Raw genomic sequence first — 25,573 nt, 5'->3', positions numbered from 1 at the left:
GGGCTGCAAGTATCAATTGGGCCTGGATGTTAGTGGCAGGTGTTGGAGTGATGCGACCACCGTGACTAGGACGGAAAGCATGGCAATATATATTCGGCCGTGTTGACTCGGATCGGAGCCTGGGGCTGCGAAGTGGGTTTAATGATCATCCAAATCCCGTACGTGCAGTATTACATCACTAGCTTCGAGGCGCGGTTCTTGGCTTCTATGCAGGCCAAACGCCGTATGATGCAGTTTGCCGTGGTTCAGAGCTGACGGTCTTGGTAGTTAGAATGGGAGCTGCTTAGTCCTGGTACGTCATTGAAGCAATTGACTGGGTGGTTTCAGGGCCATTTGCTGGCGTGAGTGGAGTGCGGCTGGATGTGGAGACTCCAGGGACCAGGGCATAGCAGCCTTCAGGATATCTTGCCCAGGTAAACAAACACTTGACATGCACTTGCTTTCAAGAAAAACGGGTTTGAACAGGACATGCAGATGGGTATTAGATCCTTCTGCATGGCCAAGCAACTCGATAAAGCTGGATTCCATCATATAGGAGGTCAACACCATCTGGCCCCAATATTGCGCGGATCGACGGCGCTGACTGCCTATCCCAAACAGTCAAGGATTGCCGCTCGAAGGAATGCCGTCATCGGAGTGTTTTTCAAACACGACCAAATGCATCCATTATCCCTCAACACCGAGCCTGTATGTGATCACGGCCATAACCACCAGAACTTTATTAGTCCTATTGAATTAATTTCCGATTGTCGGTCTAGAGCGCCCTCTAGAAATGGGCTATTCCGAAGTGTTGGCTGGGAATATCTTAATTCTGTCCTGACAAAACGAAAGATTCCCTTAATTATAAGCATGATGTGTAGATAACCTTTTCGACGTGGTAGATATCGTTGGTTCATCACAGCTGGTGTGGATAACTGTTTTGATGAACTTCCAGGGCAGTTACATTCTCTTCGCTAACCAAAGGCATCTTATATACCATCAGCAATTCCAACTTTCACAAGCACCTGGTTGTGTAGTGTAGGGGTTATCACTCCGGATTTTGAATCATACCAGATTTCCGGCAACCCCGGTTCGATCCCGGGCACGACCTTTCTTTTTTCTTTCCTTTTTTACTCCTCATTGTATGTACTCTCTTCAAAACAGATACAGGTCTATTTACACATATCATTCCTTTCTTTTTATTCTTTCATACACTTGCCTGCTGATCATAACTTAGATATGTAGAAGTCTAAGTGATAGCAGCCGTACAGTCAAATTGTCCGTCCTCCAGTTTGGAAATATATATCATGATAGTTGCCGTCGGAAAACATGGGAAACTTTGTATCATGATGCTATTAGCATGACCACCTACCGAGTATCCTATTTTGATGATATTACTACTCTTTCTAACCGTAACTGACATTTGCTATTTACTATTTATGAGGTGAATTAATCTATCATATCCTGCAGTACTGCCTTATCAGGTCATAGCTCGTGCTCTTTCCATTCTGCCTTGACTATCCCGACCGGGATGAGCAGATTAGGTACTGGAGTGTATAGCTGACAAATGTGCATAACTGCATAACCAATGCCTAAGTTGATATCCCGATAACGGCAATCCCCCTCATGTCTCCCCTCATTCCTCACCTTCTACACTCCCCAACCGTATACTATGAACCCCTTCTCCTCTCCTCTCATAACTCCAGCCGAATACCATCACAATGCCACAACATACAACGCCACCGGATCTAGGCGAATCATCCCCTTAGCAGCCTACCGTCCCACGCTCCACTCGTCCTTTGAATCCTTCCACCTTCCAGGCTCAAAGTACTCCGTGTCCCCGCTCCCCATACACCCCACCACCCCATACTAATAGATTTATTACCAATTAGGTTCTTCAATCTCGACCAAATTCGCGACACTGCCTCTCCCTACCCCTCTATGCTTCCCTCACCTTCCCTCTTCGCCGCTGGAATGACTGCCCTCGGTATTCGCAAGGATGATATTTTAGTTATCTACGATGCAGACGAGATAGGCACATACCATGCCCCGCGGCTAGCGTTCATGTGTGAGCTTTTTGGACATAAGGATGTGCATATCTTGAATAACCTGAGGCGGTATGTGAGGATGGGGCTGCCCGTAGGTTCAGGATCTGAGGGGATAGAGGTTCCAGTGGTCGGGACTGGAAGAGAGCAAGGTGATGAGTATGTTGTGGAAGAGGGGGATATTGATACCGGAAGGGTGATATCTTTCGAGGACGTGAAGAATTCCGTTCTCGGGAAGGATCAGGAAAAGGGGAGGATTGTCGATGCCAGAATACCGGGTCGGTTTCAAGGTGTGCAGCCAGAAATGGATCCAAGTTTGAGGTCCGGACACATCCCTGGAGCGGTCAATGTGCCATTGGCGAGGCTATTGGAGGATGGGGATGCAGTCATACTGGCTACCGAAAAACTGAGGAGTGTTCTGATGGATGCGGGCGCGTTGGCGGAAGAAGATGAGGGGATGCTGTACATTCTGACGTGCAATTCGGGGGTCACGGCTGCATCACTAGATCTGGCTCTGAGGTTGGTTGGGGCGAAGGGATCTAGAAGGGTGTATGATGGGAGCTGGATGGAGTGGACGCGGAGGGTAGGGGATGAACTGATCGAAGTCTCGTAGTGACGGCTGTTTGGTGGTTATGGTGGAGGATGTATCTAATAGAACTACTTGTATATATGGGACGGCTGTGTTGTACGTGAAAGAGCTGGACTCAAATAGAGCTTTGTAGACCGAAATTGCACGATAACAAAAAATGTTGTAAAAGTGGAAAATAAATGGTAGATTGCTGCCTGAGTCGAATATTCTCATAGCTCGTGACCCGCTCCGTGTGCTGCATGGTATCATCAAACATAAACAAACATTATTTTACAGTCATCCGTATACAGACCGGTACTTTTCCTCCTCTTTCCCTCCTCTCACTCTCTTCATTGTTCCTGGTCCTAACCATCCGTGCTTAGTTTCTCGAAATCTCGTATCAAGCTTTCGAGACCTTTGCCTTGAAAGTTACTGTCTTGGTCCAGCGCGAGTGGTTGACTCGGATGGTGTTGCACCACATAGTTGGCTGCCAGTGCGTCTACCTCGTTCCGATTCCACACCTTCTCGTTGAACTCACGCAATATTGCCATTGTTTCGGTGGGAATCAAGGTCTCGTTCTTGCTTTGGAGTACTAGCTGAATCGTCCGCAGAAACGGTCGACAGACCCTCCAAACCAGGCCCATATGCCAGAGACCAGAGACACAGCTGATCAACACTTCGCGCCACTTTGACGACTCCAGGTGCGAGGCCGCGTGTACACCGGCCACCATAAAGTAGTGAGCCATCACCACCGGGGTGGACTTCCAACCATGGCATACCCGATAGAGCAATATCAAAGTGGCGATCGAGTCCATCGCGTCGCCCAGTATCCTTTGAGGATTGAATTTGGTGGATTGTATTAGCGCCTCCGTCGGTCCAGTGCTATTACGGGATATAAAAAGCCCGCAGAGGTTGACTACTGTCATGTGGTAATACATGCTTTTTTTTTTGTTAGCACAGAGCCATGACTACCTTTGGATCACTCACTGAAAACATAGGTTGTGGGGGGTCCTGTTGCGTTGTACCCCTAGGACGGTAGGAATATTCCTTTCGAGGCTTAGAAGTCTCTGATACAATACAGCACCATGCTGCCATCCAGAGAGGTCAACCTGTCCACCGAGACGCCGCTGCAAATCCGCCACATCATTAACAATGATCAATAGGTTTCTTCTGCACCATAACGCCGTATAAAAGAAAGGCTTGTGAATAGGGTGGGTAAATGGGTACGGTGACCACTGCTGATTGACATCCGCCGCCGCTACTTCTTCTTCAGCAAAGGCAAGCTCCGATGGTCCCGGCCATACTGACGGTATCCTTGCCAATTGCACAGAAAGACTATTGAATTAGTGCTTGCGTTGCATACGATTCTCATTAGTAACTTACGTCTGCACCTCATAGACTGCACTAGCTATGAGCTTATGAGCTCGTCTAATGCGAGGTGCCTCTGCTAGATCGGTTTGGACTGTCCCAAACGACGACTTGTGCAGGCCCAGCTGCAATCCCATTCGTGCGCCATATTGAATATACTCTACTCCGATCTTGTCTTTCTCTGTAGCGCAGAAGAACAACCCTAAGAGAAGGGCTGACTGCATGGTGGGTATTGTGATTTTCATCTTATCACAATGCCACAGGCGTTCCACCTCCCGCAGAAGCCGTTTGGCGGTAGACATTTCCATGCGCCGGTCCCACGGCTTTCCAAAGTCGTATGAAAGGTGCTAGTCCGTCAGCGCGGTCAGAAAGCGAGTGGGATACGTACACACGCATAGAAAAGAATGGTATGGACCAAGAGTGACGAGCAGAAGTGTGTCCCTCCATGCTGGAAATCATCCAGGAACGACACTGGATCAACGATATGCCAAATTGGGTTATCCCAGACGAAGAATAAAGAGAAGAGATGCGAAGTGGCCGCGTCATCAACAATTGACGTCCAACGTTCTGCAGCATTCACGCTATAGGGGGGGTTTCGGTTCACCAGCTCCGGCTTTCCCGATAGCCGTGTCAGCCACGACCTCTGCATCCTCTCCAGAGTTATACCCGGGAATTGTGACGACATCTGCCGACTCAGCAGACTGGCTGCCTCATGCACCGAGGAACTCCTACGGATTGTGTCCACCACAGCAGGAAGGACTGTGGGGTCACAATCGTGAACATTCTGATACACATAATGCAGCTCACGTAGCTGGGTCTGGAGAAGCTCTATCGTGCGGTCCAGTTGACCAGGCAGCGTTTGCTGGGTAGCTAGCGCCTCTGTCTGTGGTATAGCCACAGCCTAGATGACTTGATTAGTAGCTGGCCGTCAGTGACAGAGATCAGTGGTATGGTAATGAAGCTCACATATGGACCCTCCCCACGGGTGGAAAGTGCAGCGCCGGACGGGCGGTGCGACATAAGTTGCAGCATCCGCTCGTGCCGCTTGATAGCTGCCCGCAACATGTCAAGCTCTCTTTTCTCTTGGGCCCGCTTCTGCTCTGAGTACCTGCATTCGATCCCGAACCTCTCGCACTGGGTACATGTCGGTTTCCCCCCATTGCATTTGGCCTTGCGCTGCCGACAAGGATCGCAAGCACGAGGAGTACGTATCTGTGTGCTAGCCGGTACGATCCTCGATCGATCCCGGGGAATCAGAACCTTCCCGTCGGCTCGCCCGGCGATTGCAGCCTCTGGTGGGCCAAGACTGGCGGGTTGGCTGGGCGGAGGGACCTTCCGCGCAGACATGGCCTCTGGTGGATAGAAGCTTGAATAAAGCGGGCTCTAGCAACTCGTCATGGTTTCTGGTAGGAAATTCAATTGGTTGTGGGATGTGGCAAACCGACAAAGCGGAGGGGTTGGGCTCGAACAAAATCGAAATCCCAGGGATTCGGTCCGCGGTGGGGCTTGCTATCTTATCGCCATCCATCGCGAACTGGCGGTCAATGATATGGGGCACGGCCCTTAATGCGCTTGATTGGAAGATGATGGGACGACACAAAAACGGCCTCTAGGTCAATTGTCAACTGTAGTAGTCCAATGTCGCCCGTTCTTCTCCCTTGCTCATCCAGACACCATGAGTGTACTCTTATGTTGCCGCCAACATGATAACGGATGGGACAGTAAGAGTAGTAAGTACGTTGCGTAACTAAATGGATCTTACGCCCTCAATCGGGGTATATATATATCATGGCATCTACTGCAATAATGCATGATTGTGAGTGACGGGCCACGACCAAGCATATTCTGACATTCATCGATGGATCCATCATGATGCCACCGATGCTTGTCCTTAGCTGTCTGTTATGATTGAAGATTCCATCATCTGCTTCACTGAAGACTTGCAGGATGGGTGTCCCCGGTATTCCAACTCCAACAACTATCTTTGAATGAGCAAAGCAATTACAACGCTTGAGACTACGATGTGCTCATTTTTACGTACACACGTCAAGGGTGAAATGACCGTAGCCAGCCACCCAGCCCCTAAAGGTCTTATTTGACACTCCCGACCAGTATATGCAAGGTTCGATGCAAGGACGATCATTGTCTCACGCTACTGATCGGGACTGGTAGATCTCATATGTCATCCATCCCTGCCCATACTAGGCAATGCCAATCAACGCAGATCAGTCTCTACAATCACTAGATGTCCACTAATAATTGAGTACTGCCCATCGCATCATGAGCAATCATTAATGTTGAACGGATGAAGTCTCGCTGGAACTGAAGTACGTGAGAGCCTAGATTTTGGGCGATGAACAGGAAAGGGCCTTTTCATTGCAAATATGCACACAAGTACCGCTCTGTGAAGATCGGCCGATCAGCAAACATTACTCGCAGATCACAACACTCTATTTGCCTTCTGGGATACCAAAGAAGACGTAACTTGTTTCACTTCTAAACGATGACTATACTCACCCATGCAGATTTCTGCCTTTGCCTTGGGCATATGATCTGCATTAAACATTCGGGATGGCGGGAACGGACCCATGCACATGGAATACCCAACATGAAAATGATCTTCGTTGAATAATTAACCTATTGCTGGAAGCTTTCTGTGAGGAACAAATGGGACAATCATTTTCTTGTCCACATTCCCTAGCCCCTTACATAGTTTCTCAGCCACACTAATTGCCCTGCATCAATCAAAACTCATGGGCTGTCCCATGGGACCTTCAACGGCTCAAGGCCACCAAGGAACCTCCGTGGCTTCACAAGGAAAGTACGGCAGTTGTTCGACCTCGACATGAGGACCGAGAAACCGTCCAAGCGACGCAATGGAATTCAACCGGTATGCCGCGATTCACATCATGTCGAAAGTAATCTCGGTCACATCGACGAGAGAAAGCTCCTACGCAAGATGGACCTCCGTCTCATGCCGATGCTAACCCTCCTATACCTATTCTCATTCCTCGATCGGGGTAATATCGGAAACGCCAGAATTGAAGGCATGGAGGAAGATCTGCATCTAGGAGGGACACAGTACAACTGGGCACGTACGTAGCGCCGGCCATACTGTTGATGGATGGATTTCTGATTGTTTAGTGACGGTCTTTTTCTTCACATACACCGTTTTTGAGCTACCATCGAACCTTATCTTGCAGAAAGTCAGGCCCTCAATATGGATACCATCACTGATGGTGGCGTGGGGGACGGTGATGGTTCGTTCCCGTTCGCCGAGCTAGTACGACTCTAATTGTCCGTAGACTCTGATGGGTATCGTGACCAACTACAACGGTCTCCTTATCGCGAGGATATTTCTCGGTGCCACAGGTATGATCTTCACAAACCACAAGAAATGTTCGATCCTAACACCATGAAGAGGCGGGTATTTACCCAGGGGTGGCCTATTATATCACGATGTGGTACTCTCGTCATGAAGCTCAGTTCCGCCAAGCCTTATGCTTCAGCGCAGCGAGTATTGCCGGTGCCTTTTCGGGACTACTTGCATTTGCTATCGGTGTAAGTTATGGATCCCTATATTCTGTGCAATTCTAACGAGTCAGAAAATGAACGGCGTTGGCGGGTACTCCGGCTGGCGCTGGATTTTCATTATCGAAGGGCTCGCGACAGTTGTTGTGGCTGTGATGTCATACTTCTTGCTCTACGACTATCCTGATACGGCATCCTTCCTGACCCGAGACGAACGAGCTTGGATTCTGCGCCGCCTGAGTCTGCAATTCTCTAATAATGGCAATGTGGTCCCGGAGGCTGGTGACTTCAAGTGGAAATATGTGTGGGATGCGGCCAAGGATTGGCAGGTCTATATGGCCATTCTTGGTATGCGTATCCGCCAGGTCTTTTGAGGCCTCTGTTGACCGTTTATAGTATACTTCTCCGCCGTCTGTCCTCTATATGGGATCTCGTTTTTCCTACCTACCATTATCCGTGATTTGGGATATACGTCCTCTACTGCGCAGCTTCTTACAGTAATGACTCTGGACATCAACAACCACACTTGGTGCCACGGCTGACTGATTAGGTACCCCCATACATTACAGCTTCCGTGGCCGCGATATTAGCAGCATGGTTTGCTGACCGCAATGGTGAGCGCTCACCACTTCTTCTTTTCCACATCGGTTGCATTGTCGCCGGATTTTTCGTCTGTCTGGCAGGATCGCAAAGATGGGTTCCTGGACTTGTATATTTTGGTGTGTTCCTTGCAATACTAGGTATGTCCTCTGCGATATTACTCTTATTGTCATCTGTATTTAACACGAAAAAGGAATATATCCTGCTATTCCTGCTCTCATAACCTGGCTAAGCAGCAATCTCGCCGCGGAGCATAAACGAGCAGCAGGAATGGCAATCCACATTGGCCTTGGAAACTTTGCAGGAGGTATTTACTTTATTCCCATTGATGAAGAGAACGTGCTAATAGTTATTAGCAATGGCCTCCCACTTTTATCGCACACGCGACTCCCCGCAATACATCATGGGCCATGCGCTGGAACTTGCCTTTGGAATTATGGGCGTGGTGGCTATCGTTATCACGAGGTTTGCATATGTGCGGATCAACCGACAGCGTGTGGATAAATTGGTGGAGCTTCGGCCGGAATACTCGGCACAGGAACTTGGTGAGATGGGAGACAAGTCACCTACATTTAGGTACATGCTCTAGAGTTGGTGCTTTCAAGTATGATAACTTTGTATTTGTTTACATAGAATTACAATTGAGGCCGGAATGGCCATAAATCTCCTGCAGATATTATGAAAGCACCCTCAACAATGACATTGCAAAATGCTTTATAAAAAATGCTGTTGAAGAATGTTGTATATGTTGGTTGGGCTCTACTAACCACATCGGCTTGGGTGTATGAGTTTGTCTTCACCCGGAATTGGTTCACAGCGAAGCGGTTGAATGGCAGTGCACTGTAGCTGTACTTGCTCATAGATAGTAAGATAGCCTAAAGGAGGTTCTAGGATGTGATAATAGGGGTAAAGGATAAAATGAACATAATACGAAAGAATTTCTAGCTACATCATCGAATATCCTGATCGATAACTCTCGCAGCCGCGAGGCACATCTCATCCTGGAAGCGCGGTGCAATAACCTGGATTGCGCCTGGAGCGCCATCAACAGCATCCGGATCATCTAGACATCCACAATTAGCCCAATCTATCCTCGAATTGAAGCTTTCTTCCCTGTAGGGGCGTAACTCACAACTAGGCTGAACCCCATCAGTAATAGCCATCGGCTCAGGATCAAGCTCCTTCGAAGCCTTACCATACGGAATAATGCAAGCAGGGTACTGCAGCATCATTAGCCACCCTTCGTTTCCCCTTACAGTTCACTTTTCTCAAAAGTATACGGGTACACTTACATCAAGCAAATTCCAAACCACTGTATACGGCGGCCATCCAAAAGTATCATGCGGAACAGCCGTATTCTGGGCCCCGGGCGAAAGAAGAACATCCAGGTCGTTCTCAACCCACGTTTTCCTCCAAGCCTCAGAATATGCCTTGCGCGCCTTGTGTAATGCGTCTATTTTCTCGAATGGCGGCAAATTCATGTCCGCTGGGAATGGACCCGTGAACATGGGTGAGGACATCTTCGCTACTGATGCCACGGGCGGTTCACCGCTAGCTGCGATGTGGTCGACATGTGGACCGTAAATGAAATATTGGAAGGCGAGGCGATTCGCGTACGCAAGATCAGTGGCGGGGGTTTCTGAAAGGTGGATGATACGATGGCCCTTGGTTTTCAGGGCGGATATGGCGGTCTGCAGTGCTCTTTTGACGGGTGGATGGAGTGGGAATTCCTTGCTCTCGGGGAGGATACCGATGGTAAGTTGACTGGGTTCCTCAATTGAGGTTTTGTGGTATGCCCAGGGTGCTGCGCTTGCGGTACTATCGTGTCTCCAGGGCTCGGCGTTTATAATGGTTGACATGAATAGCTCGATATCATTCAAATTATGAGCAAGTGGTCCAGCGGAGGGTTTGAGACCGGGAATCCCCTCCATGGCCAGATCGGCTACTTGGCCGCCCCAAGGGATGCGATCAATGCTAGGTTTGAAGCCATACACACCGCAGCAAAGGGAGGGGATGCGGATTGATCCTGCAATGTCTGTACCGATTCCTAGGATTGAGCCGCGGAATGCTACTAGAGCTCCCTCGCCTCCGCTTGAACCGCCGGCAGTTAGATTAGTGTTATGGGGGTTCAGGGTTCGACCGAAAATGTTGTTTTCCGAGTCTCCTGTCTAAATTCTGTTTAGCATTATTTCAGAAGCAGGACATAGAAGTAGTGCCAAACTGACCATCATCGTCTGTGGAATATTGGTCTTGACGTAGAGTACAGCACCCAGATTCAGTAGCATTTCAACGATAGCTGAATTGTGTGAAGCCGGGCTGTTTTCAAGGAACTTGACATATCCAACGGTGCTCTGAACTCCCTCAATACAGAAGCTATCTTTGATACTGATCGGAAGGCCGTGCAACGGCCCGAATGGTTTCTTTTCCCGCTCAAGGTATTCGTCCAGGAAATGAGCACGCTCAATAGCCCGTTGGAAGAAATGCTCTGTCAGGCATGATGTCTTGAGCCATATTAGTGAGGCTATGACAACATAATTGAGACATTCAAGGTACAGTCACATACAAGCTGCTGGGCAATTGCAGCTCTCTTGCAGAACGCAGTTGTCACTTCAACGGAGGTTAAATTTCCCATTGACAGCTCCGCTAAGAGCGCAGTTGCAGAGTAATTCTCTGTCATGCTGAGCTCTTTGTCAGAAAGAAGACCACTGCCACGGACGACATTGGCTTCGATGAGGTGGCCATTGCTGGGAATCGCCGCCAGAAAGTTCTCGGTCAAACGCCATTCAGAAGGGATTTGTGCGTCTAGTTGTTTGCGCTTTTTGGCCACAAGAGTGCGCCAGTCGTCTGTTGTAGAAGTTGTTTGGGTCATTTTGTGATTGATGTGTGTGGATTGCTGTAATTGATGCAGTTTGTGGTTATATAGTGCGGGGATGGTTATCTGTAACCCCTCATTGTAGATACTCGTTGCTCCGCTTTGCGAGTCGTTAGCATGATCACTAATGAAATACCCCGTTGTGCAGGTAGCTCAGGATAAGTGCGTCGACCTTCCTGAAGAGGCTAGATTGACGCATTGACGTATACAGACGTACCCGGCTTTTCATATCGGTTAACATTGTGAGGACGGGAGTATCAACCTCGGGACATGTGCCGCTAATAATACTGACCAGAACTGAAGAAGCAAGTGGAAACATACTATCGTCTTGTAGAACACGAGTTACTCAAATAACACCACACCAAGCAATCATTCAACGCATTAAAGAGATGACTTTTTAGCAACAACATCCTCGGGCCTAGCGCCCGCAAAGTTCGTCAAATAATACGCATCAATAATAATCCTATCGTTCTCGCAACTCATCACTCCCACACAGACGAGCCCATTCAACCAGTTATATTTACCTCCGCCCGCTTCAATTCGCAAATGGGAGAAGAATTCAACGTCATCCTGTGTGACGGTTGGTGGGGGCCTCATCTCCGGATCAGCTGCGACCTGCTTCGCGTATTCTGTTCCCGGTCCAGGACGGTAGAGCCCATGCGCCTGCACGAAGAGGTGGTGATCGTCTATGGTTTTGATAGTGTATCGGGCGTCCAGGGTCATAGACTGATTTTGTTAGTTGTTTCTTCAGCAAAGATAGCAATGGTGAGGAGATTCACGTGTGTCCCCTCAATGACTGTTGCCCAGTCTGCTCCTCCCAACGGGAGGATTGTGCCCTCGAGTTCTGGTCCCTTGAATGTACCTCCGGTAATATTTGCAATGCTTCGGATGATACTTGCGCCGTGCGGTGCCCCGACGTTGATTTCTTCTGCGGCGATGGTACATTCAAGTCGATACAAAAAAGTAAGGCCTGGGCGGCGCATCGGAGGACTCTTCGGGTAGTAGGTATTCCCCGGGGAGTCGGCGGATTTCGCAGTCATTGTGATAGTGTGATGAGAGTAAATTAAATCTGTCAAGGTTGTCGTGTACGATAGGAATATCTATACGATCCCCGTCAATGTCAGAATACCATTATGTCGCCCAGAATACTTATAACCCAGTTCTACTAGCATGCTAAATACATATCATTATTGTCGAGTTGACCCCGCTTGGACTCCTCATAGCGGGGTTGGATAGCTTATTACCCTAATTGGTAGGTCGACCCCCGATAAGAGAGTTAACAGGCTACAAGATATTCAAAAATGATAATCAAAGGCAGAGATAGCCTTTCGGTTGAACCTGCCGGATCAAACCTTTTTCCCTAACCGTAACCACCAGGTCCATGCGACTATCACAAACTCCTTGCGCTATCAACGGAGTCTTCGCTCTCCGCGGATTCCGATATTCGGATACTATTAATCCTATCCTGCCTTACTAAGATCGATACGATTTACCGTAGCTGCCCCGCGTTCGTTGAAGAGGAGCAAGATCATTCCGTCGCCGCCAAATCCAGACTAAGTACAGCACCCCATCATTACAGTTCATCATGGCCTTCGTCCAAGCTCTTCTCTCCAACCCGGCAATCCCAGCCAAAGACCGCCAGAAAGCCCTTGACAGAGCATTTGCCGACCCCGGTCTTCCATCAACAACTCCTACATCCTCCTTTTGGTTGCGCTCTCCGCACCCTGACCTGGCAAAAGCCCAGTCCGCGACTCTACCATCGGAAGCGGACGTCGTGATCATTGGATCTGGAGTGACAGGCACTTCGATCGCAAGGACCCTTCTCAAATCCCGAGAAGCGGAGAAGAGCCAGAGCGATAGTCAAAGGCCAGCTGTGGTCATTCTCGAAGCACGCGATATCTGCAGCGGCGCTACAGGCCGAAATGGCGGACACATTCTCGAGACGGCGGAGGAATTTGCCGACCTGGAGGATAAGCACGGCCCCGACGCCGCGAAGAAAATCATGCGATTTCGCTTGGCACATTTACGCGAAATGCTTGAAACCGCGGAGGAGTATGGTCTTACTAAAGAGTGTCAGGCGAGAAGGGTGCAGTTCCTAAGTGTCTATTTTGATGAGGATGGATGGGAAGATGCTCGAGAGCGGGTAGGCCGGTTGAAGGTGGGATTGCCAGAAGAGACTAAGGAATGGAGGGTGTATGAAAGGGGGGAGATCCCAGAGGAGTTTTGTCTTTCTCGTGCGTTGGGGATTGTTGCTGGTCCGGGAGGGGCTATTTGGCCTTATAGGTTTGTCACTGGTGTGTTGGACCAGCTGAAGAAGGAGTTTTCGCGGGATCTGCTGATTGAGACGAACACGCCTGTGACTGGTATTGAGGAGGTGGATGGAGGAGGCGATTCGCATCTGCGATACCTGGTTTCTACATCTAGAGGTGTTATTCGCGCTCGTCATGTCATCCACTGTACAAATGCTCATGTTGGCCACCTCGTGCCTGGTTTGAGAGGCCGCATTTACCCTATACGCGGGCAGATGTCGGCGCAACACCCCGGTCAGAAATTCCGGTGTCAGGGCGAGGAGCACTCATGGATCCTAAACTATGATCGTGGCTTCGACTATCTCACCCAGTTGCCACAATCAGAGGCTGGGCAGATGATGATGTTCGGTGGAGGTTTTGCTCAGGGAGAGGGAGGTGGAATCACTGATATGGGCATCGCAACGGACTCGGAAATTAGTCTGTATGCTGATATTCATCTGTCGGGTGCGCTGAGTGCGGTGTTTGGCCGTAACAATTGGGGCAGTGTTGCCCAACAGAGTGTGGAGCAGATGTGGACAGGGAATATGGGATTTAGTGCAGATGGACTTCCCTGGGTCGGACGGCTTCCTGGTTCGACAACAGAGCGGGAGCCTCATAGAGAAGGACAGGGTGCTGAATGGGTATCCGCTGCTTTCTCAGGGGAGGGAATGGTGCTGGCCTGGCTGTGCGGCAAAGCATTGGCGACAATGTTGCTGATCCATGATAACGAGTTGCTCGAGTCTAAGTCTACGGATCTTTCGTGGTTTCCAGAGCAGATGCTGGTGACGGAAGATAGGGTCAAGAAGGCTGTTTTAATGCGTCATGTGCAAGAACGCTCCCACTTGTAGTACAATAGGTGAAATGTAATTAGAAATGCCATTGATAAGCGAGTTGGAATTTTTGACAAGGCGAGATCACACATATCTCACTAAGCATCTGAAATCGCAATAGTCAAAAGCTATCCCATTTAAAGATCTATGCCGCCTTTCCCATGTTCATCCTCTTGTTCACCAGCACATCCACTCCAGTTAGCCATCGTTTCCAAGTCTGCCCGTTACCCATTCCCAGAATCCGCTTCATTCGTTTATATGATCGGGCGTTTTCATCCTCCTCCTCGCTTTTAACAGACTGAACACTATCTGGTCCCCAAACCTTCCACTCCGCTTTGGATGCCGACCATGGTGCCTCCCCATTGCAGAATCTGATCCAAGCAGCAGCAAAACCTCGCGCCATTTCTCTTTCCCCGTCATCCATCTCTGTCTCGAGATTTCTGAAAAGATACAAAAGCTCATGGGCATGGTACGCCGTTCCCTCTAGTGGATTTTTAAGGCGAGAGCGCTGGTCGAAATGGTACAGGAATAGAGAACCCCTGTCGTGAAGCGCCGAGTTTGCCAGCGCAGTGGCGTAGTTGGGAATCTTGAAAACCGCGTCTCCGCACATGTGTTCGACGCGCTCGAGGAGCATGTCATGTGGAAGTGCCGGGTGTATGTCGTATTCTCTCAGGATCTGGTCCGTCTCGTCGTCATCATTGATATGCTTTAAAAATGTTCGGCGAATGGAAGCAAAATCGTCGTCGAGAAGGTTCAAGTGGAAAATGACCCCTTCGTGGTACGTATCTCCCACCATCAATGCTTCAAGCCATTTTGGTGCTGTCTGTATCTCACAGGGGTCAGTCTGATAAAACCATCCATCGAAACAAGGGTTGCCCGTTCCCGAAAGGACGCCCTGGATGACCGGGGTCGCATTCGCCATGTCTTGCTGTGGAATCTGCCGGAGCCGATCCAATACATCAGGTTGTGACGCGTCTATCTTGAGATACCGACAAACAGCCTGGAATAGAGTTTCATGTTGCTCCATAGTCCAAGGAGGAATGGAGACAGAAAGTCCAGACATACAGACGGCGCGCCGGAATCTCGGTGGATGAGCAGCTGCAAGCTGGTTACTAATTGAGATCCCACCAGCAGATTCCCCTACAGCAGTGACATTATCGGGGTCTCCACCGAGAGCCGCGATATATCGTTGTACCCAGTCGAATGCGACTTGCTGGTCAGTGAAGCCAAAGTTGCCGCAGCCTTGAAAGCCGTCGTCTCGCAAATCACGGCGTATGGCGTCGCTGGCGAGAAAGCCTCCTAGTCCGACGCGGTAATTGAAGTTTACACATATAAACGGCTTCTCCATTTCAATACTTTGTGAAACGAGATTTACAGCGTCAAAGATGGGAAGATTTGCGCCCCCGTAGAGTAAGGAGCCACCGTGGACATATACCATGACGGGAAGACTTCGCTTCTTGGAGGTTGGCGCGAAGGGAATAACAATGTTCATCACGAGCCCAGTTAACTCATCTGTCTTAGGAAGAACCGGAAAGTGAGCAGCTGGTGGCACAGGAACAAGGTCGTCGCTGTCGTCCCCTTCGGAGTAGGGCCGAGGACAGTCGTTGCTGCATGCGTGTTAGTTGATCTGCGGCAAACATGAGATGTAAAGTGGTTTACCCCAATTTTGTTCCATCGTGCCTAGAATTTTCCCAGGTGGTCTTGAGAACTGATCTTGTCCACCGTTTGGGCAGGTCGGCGTATGGAATTCCACAATATTGTTGCACTCCATTCGCGAACTGAAATCCCTCCAGCTGTCCGAGCGTGGGAACTTCTGTCGTGCATGTGGTGGCAGGGCTTTGGAATGACATTGTTATAATTTGGTTGATTTTGTTTATCATGAAGTGATGGGGATGGCAGTGTCAATTAGTCGCACTCGCTATATACATCGTGTTATACAGACTTGCACTATCTAAGGGCATATCAGAACCTCGGCTTTCCTTATCCGACCCTAGACGGCGGTTTAAAAGGTTAGCTAGCTACTATCTCCAAGCTACACTTAAATTGGCAGGTCGACCCTCCAACCTAATCAATCACGAGTGGAGACTTTGCCCTGTTATCTTCCCCGCATTTGTGCTTTAAGCTAATTCCCATCCGCTGTCCCATGCGAAGTCATTCATCTCTATCCGATCACCACTCAAATTAGGAATGTCGACCCCCGGTCGCCGAACCCACCATGGATGGTAGGATTACACCCAATCTTGATTTTCCCCCACTTGCTGTGAAACTGATCGCGACCGCCCAGCTGGACCTGCAAAGCCCGCCGGCGCAAGTGTGATCGTGCTCGCCCGACGTGTCAGGTTTGTGCTGAACGCGGAGTGGCATGTGAGGGTTATGATGTGCGTCTCCGCTGGGGAACCGGAATTGCCTCGCGAGGGCGATTTACCGGCGCCAATGCGCCAGCCGAGTCGTCGATTCCACCGAGGCTGCAGGGACGACAGAGGGATCTGATTCGGGAGAGGAGGCGGCAGTTGCAGATAGCTGATCAAGTGTGCGAACGTTCTCCTGGATCTGGGACCCTAGTAGAGGGAACTGAAGGTAGGATGTAGCATCTTAGCGTGTCGTCGTGATGATTGTTGACTCCGCTGAGCTAGAATTACAACTTGGCGCGTTGCTTTCCGAACCTTGGAATGCGAATCATGATGCGGAGGTGTTCAGTGACTGTAAGGCCTGATAGAGGATCACTACTGGCTGCTGAAAACTAATCAACGAGGGCAGTCCTTTCTTCGGGCATCAACGTCCTTCACTCCACGACCGTCCAAGATGGTGAAATGCCACTCAAAGTACGGCTACCAGGACTTTGTCAACAATCGGAGGCTCTCTATCAAATATGCATCACACTACAGGTTTCTATACGGTTAGACTTGAAGTCTCAATTCTTCGAGTATTTTGACGCGGCCTTGAACAAGTTCCGTAGCGAGCTGGCTCAGAGCGAAGCCTATTTAGAGGATGGTACGCTAACTGCTGGATTGCTGTTATGTACTATTGGAGTACGCCTCATCCTTCTCTATCCTCATCTTCTGAGTTATCACACATCGTTAGCTGATAGGTGAATATAGATCATGCAAGGGATACCGTGGACTATGCATCTGCGAGGGATGTATAACATCCTACAGTCTCACAGTATGGGAAGGTCGCGTGATCGGATTTCTGCATTCCGAACTCATTTGTTAGAAGTCATGGGAATCATGGATCTTCCCACATTTGCAATCGGTAGAATACACCCGTATCTGGGGTTCTGGCGGCAGCACTGTCGCAATCGATTGACGCCGGACTCATCTGAACAGTATGATGTGGAGGTCATGAGTGGATTACCACGGTCCTTGGTTGACATCTTCTCTTGTATTGGTGAGGGCGCAACAGAACAAGATTTCTGGGATTGGCCCGGCTCCAAAGGGTGCTTTCTGCAGTGTCAGCTCTGGGAAGCATATCGGTTGGCCGGGATGCTGGTGATCCGACATGGTGCACTGCGCCTGCCATCTGAACTAAACGATATTCCGGCAGAGCAAGGGCAAAACAAAAGACGATCAGCACTTCCAACGACGGCGGTGATTATCATGCGACTTCTCAGCTGCGTGGACGCTATATATCGGGCGTCCTCAGAAGGCGAGGGAAAGGACACATTAACCATCAATGCGATTCCTTATCCTGTCTTCGTCGCTGGTCTTCAGACTGATGCTCTGAATAAAAACCCGGACTCAAGGGAATTTATCCGGAGGATTCTGGTGGCAATCGCCGAGGGACCTTTCTGGAACAAGCAGTATCGACTACTTCTAGACCTGCTGGAAGAATACTGGACCTACCCTGAAAACACAATTAATATCCACCAAATTGCGCAGTCACGAGGAATAGAACTCGGGCTCTTCTAATATGGACTTAGCATTTTATTTCAGTTTGCTATTTACCATGTCCGCTCCCCAGAACTTGCCGTAGCATGAACCACAGTTTGACTGCTTCACCACCCTCCATCAACTCGACTTCTTCAACAACTTCAAACCCCAGCTTCTGGTAAAAGGGGATATTACTCTCACTCGTACACTCTAGTAAAATCGGTGTGTTGTTGATATACTCCAACACCCATGCCATAGCCTTCTTTCCGAGGCTCCGACCCTGAAGAGAGGGATGCACAGCGACAACCTCCAAATACCACACGTCGCACAGTTTATGCAGCTTTTTAACTCGAGAAATAGTCTTGTCATGACTATTCATCATGATCTCCAGTCTCTGATAGAACCAGTTGTTATGAATTATCCTCACTGTGGCATTGATTCTCGGAGCATACCTGTACATTGGTCCCGCTTTCACGACGGGCGCAAAAGGTGTCAAGGAAAAGCAACTTGCACTGGAGCATAAATTTTGAAAAAGACCATTTCTGGGCACTTCGAGGAGGAAACAAGAGCGCCACTACTCCTGCATCCCTTTCCTCATCACCATCCTCGCTCCTGCTCTCCTCGACCACCGAACCCTTTACGTCTGCTTCAACAAGACACGATTCAGAAGGCCTGGGAGGAAGTAATCGGCCTATCTGGTAGCTTGGTCCCGATTGCAGAACTATACCCTCTGCGACGGCTCGCTGGATCCGACGATATTGCCATTTGAATGTTTCGGTGTTATCTTTCGTCCAGGGAGGGACTCGAGGGCGTAACCATGTGATCAGAGGGTCCTGAGCAAAGGATGAAGTGATTGTATTTGCGACTGCGCATATCGAATTTCGCTCTATATCGATCATATGTTTCAGTTAAGGCACCGATGAGGTGAATGGGTTGGACGTACCGTCATGAACACGGAAGAGTCGCAACGTCTGATTGGCGGCCATTGCAATTGATTTTGATATCCTTCATATCAGTCGTAGGCGTCAGATTATTCTTATCATCGTTTAGAGTGGCCAACGAAGCGTAAATCTGGGTTCAATGTACGGGATGATAAATATGCTGGTGCCGAGGAGGAGGCCTGTGGCTAGACAGCAGGGTCAACCTGCTTTTTCGGTCTTGGATTCCGAGTTTAATTCCGATGCATGTTGATAACATTGCAAAAGGCCGTTCGCTAATCACTCGGCCAACTGGACGAATGATGTCGTGGAGATCACATTCATCAGCTTGCACTGTTCCCTGAAGGTGATATGCGGAAGCGCAATTCACCATTCCCTTCTAGGCAGGTCGACCCCATCCCGCACTGGTCTCGTCCTTCCAGCATACGGCAGATCGGCTCCATTTGGCGCCAATTCTTATCTCGCCTGGATGCATACCCCCGCATTCGGCTTGATACCAAGCACTTGACTTCCTTCTAATTGTTACCCATGAGCTATCTGTAGGGTGTGCGTATCAGTGCTCAGAAGGCGATATACAGGATATATATCGATTATGGCTCCCCCGAACACTCGTATAGGCCGCTATCTAGTATCGGCAAATGATCCAACCCATCTTCTGACTATCTAACGCTTTCCTCCTCGGTCATTGTGTTCACTCGGTAGCAAGTCTCAATGGCACAACATCAGCCCTGCGACCCACCATTTCTTGACCCACACGACAATCTGCCACCAGGGACGTTCCTTCTGATCCAGGGTACGAAGAGACTAGCCTAATATCATGTCGAAGAAGCCTGACCAATATTCAGATGAACAAGAAGGAGGAAATGACGGCCGCCAGATTATGCTCAATCCAGTCCCATCCAGCGATCCCAATGAACCGTTGGTAGGTATCCCAAGTTTCAGCAGCAATCAAATTCCCTGACAGTCATAGAATTGGAGCACAGCACGAAAAATATGCAACTTTACCCTCGTTCTCGCAGTGACAGCACTCATATTCACAGCGTGGGTTACTTCTATGGGTCATGGATGGCACTGATCTAATAGTGGTCGATAGGCTTTCGATCCAGGCAATCTTTTGGCAATTGATGGTGGTGGATCTCAATGTGACATATACACAACTGAATCGTGCCATGTCAGTGAACTTCGTTGGTCTTGCCGTGGGTTGCGTATTCTTCATTCCCCTAGCGAAGAAGTTCGGACGAAGGCCCGTGTATCTCGTTTCGACTGCCCTCATGTTGGCGACTTCCTTTTGGACGTCGAGGTTGCAATCTCTTGCGGAATTGTATGCTACAAATCTGCTTCAGGGGTTAGCTGGAGCTACCAATGAGTCGATTGTCCAGATTACGGTAGCGCAGCCCTTCCGGTTAAAGTAACCATTACTGACTGCTACAGATTTCTGACCTCTTCTTCGTGCACCATCGCGGGGGGATGAATGGTTTGTATATGACTATGGTTATGATCGGTGTAGGTCAAATCTCTTGGGCAATGACTATTATCTGCCTGACCCCGTCATACTTACTAATCCCTTGACAGAGCTTTCTCACCCCCATGGCAGCCGGGACTCAAGCAACAAACCAAGGCTGGCGGGCATCATACCAAGCACTTGGTATCACTAACGCGGTTCTATTCGTCCTATTCTTGTTTTTCTACGAGGAAACCAAATATACTCCAATCATTCCCGGGGTCGACGAATCCCCAGAGGCTACAATAGACAGCATCAAGGCCGATCACAAACGCGATATTGAGTGTTCTGCCAGTAGAGCCGAAACAAGCCCGATACCAGCAGACCACCACGAGCTAGATTATAGGATTCCGATGAGAACATGGAGACAGCGATTTGCCTTGATAACATACACCCCCGAGTCCATTTGGCCCTACTTCTATCGTCCCTTCTACGTTGTGGCCTCCTTTCCTGCCGTCCTCTTCTGTGCCTTGCAGTATGCCTTTGGCGTGGTCTGGCTGACTATCCTATCCTCCACCCTGAGCTTAGTATTCCCATTGCCGCCCTACCTATTCACTTCGGAGCAGATTGGGTTCATGAGTGTTGGCCCATTCATTGGGAATTTGATCGGATCGGTCTATGGTGGGTTCCTCGGTGATTGGTCGATCTTGTTCTTTTCCAAGCGCAACAAGGGATACTATGAACCTGAGATGCGATTGTATATTCTTCACTTGCCGGCACTGGCAATGGCTGGGGGTCTGATAATGTTTGGGGCCACAATTGCACGGGTAAGCCTTTTAGCTTGTTTAACGTCGTTTGGAAACAAGCTAATGAAATCCAATCAGGGCATGCACTGGATCTATCCCAGTATCGGTGGTGCTTTGTTTGGCTTCGGACTGGGCAGTATTAGCGATGCAGCACTGACGTTGGTTATCGACTCATATCGTGATGTAAGAATCTGCCGCTTTTTAGTACCTTTCCATGATACTCGAACACTCTTACTCATTGTCCTATCATGAGCAGATCACTGGGGACGCCTTCACAGGAGTCGCCTTCATGCGAAATGCCATCAGTATCGGCATTCCCTTTGCAATAAGTCCGTGGCTATCCCGATCCGGCGCGCAGAACATGTTCATTGCATGTGGATTCATCAGCTTGGCAATCACTTTGACTATTGTTCCTATGGTAATTTGGGGCAAGCGGATGAGGAGGGCAACTGCAGAGAGGTATCGGGTTATGGCTGGGAAGTAAATTATTTTGTAGGGTAGAAAGACATACATGGTGTGATCAATGTAGAATGAGAATCTAATGTTCTCTACAGATGGTCAATGCTTGAACTTTTAGTCGGGGGCCCAAAAATTCATGATAAGTCAACCTGCGCTTTAATAATGCCCAATCCCGAGCAAACGCCGAAGGATCTAACTCAAGACGGTCTGCAAAATCCTTCTCGGGCTCATCTAAATCCTTCGTGACCACCTGCCCACACTGTATCCAGTTAGGAAGTTTCTACGGTACATGGTATATCACAGAGAAAGAGTAACAGACAGGGGAAGCTTGAAGCTTGCATCTACACATGGTCAAGCTCTGCCCCAGATGACCGACTCGGCAAACAAGGGTGCTCCCCTGAACAAGTTCCACGTCCATATCCAGACAATTGATTTAAATCACTTGCCATGGTTTGAACAATCAATCAATAAAGTGCAAAAGATATGCTAGTATTTCTCCACTAGCGAAGCACTTCATACTCTCCGACTTTTGCTGCAGTCTCATGTTGTCCTAACCCGCCATAAACAACGTACAGTAAACTCTATGTAGCACAGTGAAACGGACTCGATCTATTTCACATCGCACTATTGGACGGATGAGCGTGCCGGGCCCACTATTGACTAGCAATAGTATGCATCCATTCATCCAGGAAATTGAACATTGTGGATACGAACAGAGAAGAGTATTAGCACCGATTGATAATATAATACTGTGCTTTATCACTTGCTTTGTCGTGTTGTAGATTGGGGTGTGTGGAACTTCGGTTTTGGTTGTGGCGTGGTTTCGGGTCCGTGGGTTATGCATGGGCGATTGATTGCGGCTCAAGGTTTGGCTGTAATAATTGATAGACCGAATTGCAGGGATCGTGATGTTCTTTGCTCATCTTGATCTGTTAAAATGCGTTTTATTTTATCGTACTCCAGTCGTTAATCCTTAATTAGCGTTTTTGATGGTGCAGCGAAGTCTGTTTCTATATGTCGCGTAGTTAGGTCGCAAAATTTCGCGTCCTGGCCTGATAACTACATCATCGGATAAAGATCGAAGTGAAAAGAAGTGCTTTTCAGATACTAGTATACAGGAAAACTAGAGAAGATAACTACCATGACACCCGCAGCTCCGCCGGATCCTCTCTCGACCGACTCTCATATTCCACCGTCACATTATCCGTCCGTCTGATTGCTCCCATCGGATGACTTTCGATGCGCCCGTTGGCTTCCTCCCGGAGAATGCTCTCTTGACTTCCCACCGTTGTGATCTCGTAGTCGGTCTTTCGTGGCTTGGACAGCTTGCTATGGTCGTTGGAGGAATCTGGCAATTGCGAACTCCCTTTGTAGCGGTTGCGACTGTTGTAGGAGCTTGTGGTGCGTTTGCCGAGAATCAGTTCGAGGACGGGTTGGAGGGTCGGAATGCAGGAGGCGATTATGACAACGTTAGATTCGATGCTGCACCTGTTAGATGCCATATCTTCTTTGGTAGGACTGGTCTTACTTGGTCCACATAACTAGCTCGGCAGTGCCGTCTGTTGATGTTAGAATCTCTCTTTGGCTAGTGGTGGATATGCTTACAGGTGTAGTCGGATTTGTCAGCTAATCCCTTCAACTGCGTGCACTTGACGATGGCCATTGCAGAAGCACTATATGGTCAGTTGTGGCCCACTGAAGAACAATGATATACATACACAGAGCCCAAACCTAAGGCTGCGCACAAAGCGAGCCGTTTGCGCAACGACATATGAAGTTTCATCAGCACCGTGCTCGGATATACAGCCAGCGTTAGATCGACAAAGGCGGATAAGGCTAGGCTGTTAGCTGTTGCAACAAAGAATAGTCGCTTGAACCAACCTCCAGTAAATATAGCATAGTCAATCAAAATCCAGACGTCTTTGCAGGTTGCCTTTCCCTCTGTCACCAGATGTGTCTTCCACAATGCCTCCGGTGGGTCGCACATCGTGAACAGCACAATAATGCATATTCCCGACACAACCGCAGCGAATCCAGTCAACGTCCACAAACATATCCGCTGCACCATACTTGGGTTGAGAATCCGATTTAGCATCGCAGTCACCGCCAGCTTGGGAATCGTGAATGAGATGATCCCGAAAAGGAAGCTCAAGCAGTTGAGGTATGTAGCATGTTCCACAGTTCTTTCGCTCAATAGCCATGCATGCTTCCCAAATCCCATATCCACATTTATTGTCGTGATAGCACAGTAGACAATTCCCATTACCTGCTGGAGTTAGCGGTTGTATCTCTCGCATGGTACATACATACCAAAGACGCTGTGATCAACCAGTCGTCCGATCCGAGGTTGTGCAAGAGACTTGTTCTGATGTACATGCGTGCTATGACAAGAACGGTTGTGAGGCCTGTCAGTGCCCACAGCACTGATAGGATCATCGGACCCTTGTTGTCGCTGGCATTTCCGTCTTTCAACGCAGCCATTGTTGCGTGTAGCACAAGATATCCGAGACGTGACACACAGTTGAATGAGGAAGTCGTAGTCTGAACAAGAATGCCGACATTTACGGTCACTTGCAGGGTGCGCAAGGGAACTACTGATGGTATTATTCCGACAAGCGAAGGATTTCAGCCTACACCTTCCTTTGGCGATCAGTTCAATGACCAGGTGACAAAAATACTCCTTGTAGGGGAATTCGGCGACGGATAAGCATCCCTTATGTCCGGTGACTGGTCTGGTCCCTTTTTTTTTCTTTTCTTTTTTTTTTTTTTATTTTTTTTTTTAGTCATTGTTATAGGTATTTTTGAAGGTGTCCGTGGCCAATAATTTTCGCGGTTGAATCCGAGCCAGGAGGACTGCAAATACCGCATGGCGACTAGGGCATGATACAATGCTGATGATGGCAGGGATTAGCTAGTCCATACTAGCCCAGGTCTGTCCATTTCGGTACCTTCGCAGTAGATCAGTGCCACTGGTGGATACATAAGGTAAATAGTAACCATATGGATGTCTGGTTGGCAGGACATGATCCATATGGCCAGTTTCCAGACGGGTAGTGGGGCCGCAACGCCGTTGAGAGGAAGCTTAACATGACCATTATACCCCGGGCCACTATGATGGGTCTAATTAATTCTACCCAGTCATAAGACTACGGCCAGAGTAATCAAATGTTGAGGTGGTACTTCTTGCTGGCCCTTGCTCTAAAGCTCTGTCGCGGGGTACAACTGTTAGGGACGAAGTGTAGACGTTTGGAAGCCATCAAATGGGCCATGCATGTTACGAAAGGCTCCGGATGAAGCACTCAAACGTCGAAGGATCGCTAGCTAGTTCTGAAAGGAATATAGGGCATTTTTAAGGAATCCAAATCCCAAGTCGCACCAGCCGGCTGGGTCACGCCATTAGGGCCATCTGGCTGAATGGATTACCGCCGACTTAGACCAACAGCAACGATGCGTCCTAATTAACGGTATAGTTTGTTATTAACCCCCCTGTCAAGTCAAGACCCATCTATCGGATTGGGTGCAACGGTGGATATACTTGATTCTCAATTCGGTTTTCATGCTGGTAAGCCATGAATCACTGTATTTGCTAGTTATCTCAGACAGGAAAGGGAATGGCTATCATGCTAGGCAGCATATGTTGATGCTTGAATCGGAAAGGCGCAGCCTACCAGTAGATCCCCCAACAAGAGCCTTTCCCAGTGTGTTCGGCTTTCTGAAATGTCCCCTGGAGTTCAACGAGGTACGAGTACGCGTCCAGTGATGATCGCGATCCTTCTGTCGGCACTTTTCCGCCACGTTGTGTCACTAACGGCCAAGCCCCTAAATTAGAAAGGCAATGCTTGGACTGGAGCTCAGTAAGGAGAGCCACGAAATACCCCCTTCGGGATAGTCATTCCCACCCTGACCCTCCATTTAGGTCTTAGGCCTTTTACTTTATTGTACCTTCCGGTAGGCTATGTTAGTAGCAGGTCATGGTTTA

At 49.0% G+C, this 25,573-nt stretch overlaps 12 protein-coding genes and 1 non-coding gene across 13 annotated transcripts; 6 read left to right on the top strand and 7 right to left on the bottom strand.

Moving 5' to 3' along the window:
• Positions 1 to 1,006: 1,006 nt before the first annotated feature.
• tRNA-Gln (TTG) lies at positions 1,007 to 1,090 on the top strand. The gene has a single exon. It is a non-coding gene; the product is annotated as a tRNA-Gln (tRNA).
• Positions 1,091 to 1,651: 561 nt separating this feature from the next.
• An03g05910 (uncharacterized protein) lies at positions 1,652 to 2,637 on the top strand (the record flags this gene model as incomplete). The annotated part of the gene is made up of 2 exons (XM_001390433.3): positions 1,652 to 1,806; positions 1,872 to 2,637. The coding sequence occupies 2 exons, from the start codon at positions 1,652 to 1,654 to the stop codon at positions 2,635 to 2,637; spliced, it is 921 nt and encodes a 306-aa protein (XP_001390470.3).
• A 320-nt stretch (positions 2,638 to 2,957) lies between these two features.
• Positions 2,958 to 5,488, bottom strand: An03g05900 (uncharacterized protein; the record flags this gene model as incomplete). Its single annotated transcript, XM_059747161.1, has 6 exons — positions 2,958 to 3,531; positions 3,580 to 3,927; positions 3,976 to 4,178; positions 4,349 to 4,861; positions 4,927 to 5,343; positions 5,402 to 5,488. The coding sequence occupies 6 exons, from the start codon at positions 5,486 to 5,488 to the stop codon at positions 2,958 to 2,960; spliced, it is 2,142 nt and encodes a 713-aa protein (XP_059600344.1).
• Positions 5,489 to 6,805: 1,317 nt separating this feature from the next.
• On the top strand, positions 6,806 to 8,680 carry An03g05890 (uncharacterized protein; the record flags this gene model as incomplete). The annotated part of the gene is made up of 9 exons (XM_001390431.1): positions 6,806 to 7,055; positions 7,105 to 7,220; positions 7,266 to 7,332; positions 7,382 to 7,521; positions 7,566 to 7,839; positions 7,888 to 7,988; positions 8,042 to 8,231; positions 8,285 to 8,398; positions 8,448 to 8,680. 9 exons carry the CDS (start codon positions 6,806 to 6,808, stop codon positions 8,678 to 8,680), a joined length of 1,485 nt encoding a protein of 494 aa, XP_001390468.1.
• A 361-nt stretch (positions 8,681 to 9,041) lies between these two features.
• On the bottom strand, positions 9,042 to 10,960 carry An03g05880 (uncharacterized protein; the record flags this gene model as incomplete). The annotated part of the gene is made up of 5 exons (XM_059747160.1): positions 9,042 to 9,154; positions 9,224 to 9,311; positions 9,372 to 10,255; positions 10,313 to 10,561; positions 10,645 to 10,960. The coding sequence occupies 5 exons, from the start codon at positions 10,958 to 10,960 to the stop codon at positions 9,042 to 9,044; spliced, it is 1,650 nt and encodes a 549-aa protein (XP_059600343.1).
• A 1,588-nt stretch (positions 10,961 to 12,548) lies between these two features.
• An03g05870 (uncharacterized protein) lies at positions 12,549 to 14,099 on the top strand (the record flags this gene model as incomplete). Its single annotated transcript, XM_001390429.1, has 1 exon — positions 12,549 to 14,099. The coding sequence occupies one exon, from the start codon at positions 12,549 to 12,551 to the stop codon at positions 14,097 to 14,099; it is 1,551 nt and encodes a 516-aa protein (XP_001390466.1).
• A 127-nt stretch (positions 14,100 to 14,226) lies between these two features.
• Positions 14,227 to 15,931, bottom strand: An03g05860 (uncharacterized protein; the record flags this gene model as incomplete). The annotated part of the gene is made up of 2 exons (XM_001390428.1): positions 14,227 to 15,688; positions 15,741 to 15,931. 2 exons carry the CDS (start codon positions 15,929 to 15,931, stop codon positions 14,227 to 14,229), a joined length of 1,653 nt encoding a protein of 550 aa, XP_001390465.1.
• Positions 15,932 to 16,296: 365 nt separating this feature from the next.
• On the top strand, positions 16,297 to 17,226 carry An03g05850 (uncharacterized protein; the record flags this gene model as incomplete). Its single annotated transcript, XM_059747159.1, has 5 exons — positions 16,297 to 16,303; positions 16,380 to 16,658; positions 16,715 to 16,783; positions 16,839 to 17,072; positions 17,180 to 17,226. The coding sequence occupies 5 exons, from the start codon at positions 16,297 to 16,299 to the stop codon at positions 17,224 to 17,226; spliced, it is 636 nt and encodes a 211-aa protein (XP_059600342.1).
• Positions 17,227 to 18,017: 791 nt separating this feature from the next.
• On the bottom strand, positions 18,018 to 18,936 carry An03g05840 (uncharacterized protein; the record flags this gene model as incomplete). Its single annotated transcript, XM_001390426.1, has 3 exons — positions 18,018 to 18,344; positions 18,403 to 18,836; positions 18,894 to 18,936. The coding sequence occupies 3 exons, from the start codon at positions 18,934 to 18,936 to the stop codon at positions 18,018 to 18,020; spliced, it is 804 nt and encodes a 267-aa protein (XP_001390463.1).
• Positions 18,937 to 19,705: 769 nt separating this feature from the next.
• An03g05830 (uncharacterized protein) lies at positions 19,706 to 21,619 on the top strand (the record flags this gene model as incomplete). Its single annotated transcript, XM_059747158.1, has 6 exons — positions 19,706 to 19,810; positions 19,929 to 20,273; positions 20,320 to 20,391; positions 20,461 to 21,156; positions 21,214 to 21,318; positions 21,392 to 21,619. The coding sequence occupies 6 exons, from the start codon at positions 19,706 to 19,708 to the stop codon at positions 21,617 to 21,619; spliced, it is 1,551 nt and encodes a 516-aa protein (XP_059600341.1).
• A 54-nt stretch (positions 21,620 to 21,673) lies between these two features.
• An03g05820 (hypothetical protein) lies at positions 21,674 to 22,012 on the bottom strand (the record flags this gene model as incomplete). Its single annotated transcript, XM_059747157.1, has 2 exons — positions 21,674 to 21,832; positions 21,914 to 22,012. 2 exons carry the CDS (start codon positions 22,010 to 22,012, stop codon positions 21,674 to 21,676), a joined length of 258 nt encoding a protein of 85 aa, XP_059600340.1.
• A 718-nt stretch (positions 22,013 to 22,730) lies between these two features.
• An03g05810 (uncharacterized protein) lies at positions 22,731 to 24,075 on the bottom strand (the record flags this gene model as incomplete). Its single annotated transcript, XM_059747156.1, has 6 exons — positions 22,731 to 23,082; positions 23,123 to 23,153; positions 23,200 to 23,267; positions 23,313 to 23,442; positions 23,476 to 23,860; positions 23,905 to 24,075. 6 exons carry the CDS (start codon positions 24,073 to 24,075, stop codon positions 22,731 to 22,733), a joined length of 1,137 nt encoding a protein of 378 aa, XP_059600339.1.
• Positions 24,076 to 25,258: 1,183 nt separating this feature from the next.
• An03g05800 (hypothetical protein) lies at positions 25,259 to 25,506 on the bottom strand (the record flags this gene model as incomplete). The annotated part of the gene is made up of 2 exons (XM_059747155.1): positions 25,259 to 25,413; positions 25,470 to 25,506. 2 exons carry the CDS (start codon positions 25,504 to 25,506, stop codon positions 25,259 to 25,261), a joined length of 192 nt encoding a protein of 63 aa, XP_059600338.1.
• Positions 25,507 to 25,573: the final 67 nt, after the last annotated feature.

Source organism: Aspergillus niger (assembly GCF_000002855.4).
Source record: "Aspergillus niger supercontig An03".
In the NCBI taxonomy this organism is placed as follows: domain Eukaryota; kingdom Fungi; phylum Ascomycota; class Eurotiomycetes; order Eurotiales; family Aspergillaceae; genus Aspergillus; species Aspergillus niger.
This window is presented reverse-complemented; position numbering and strand designations above follow the sequence as displayed.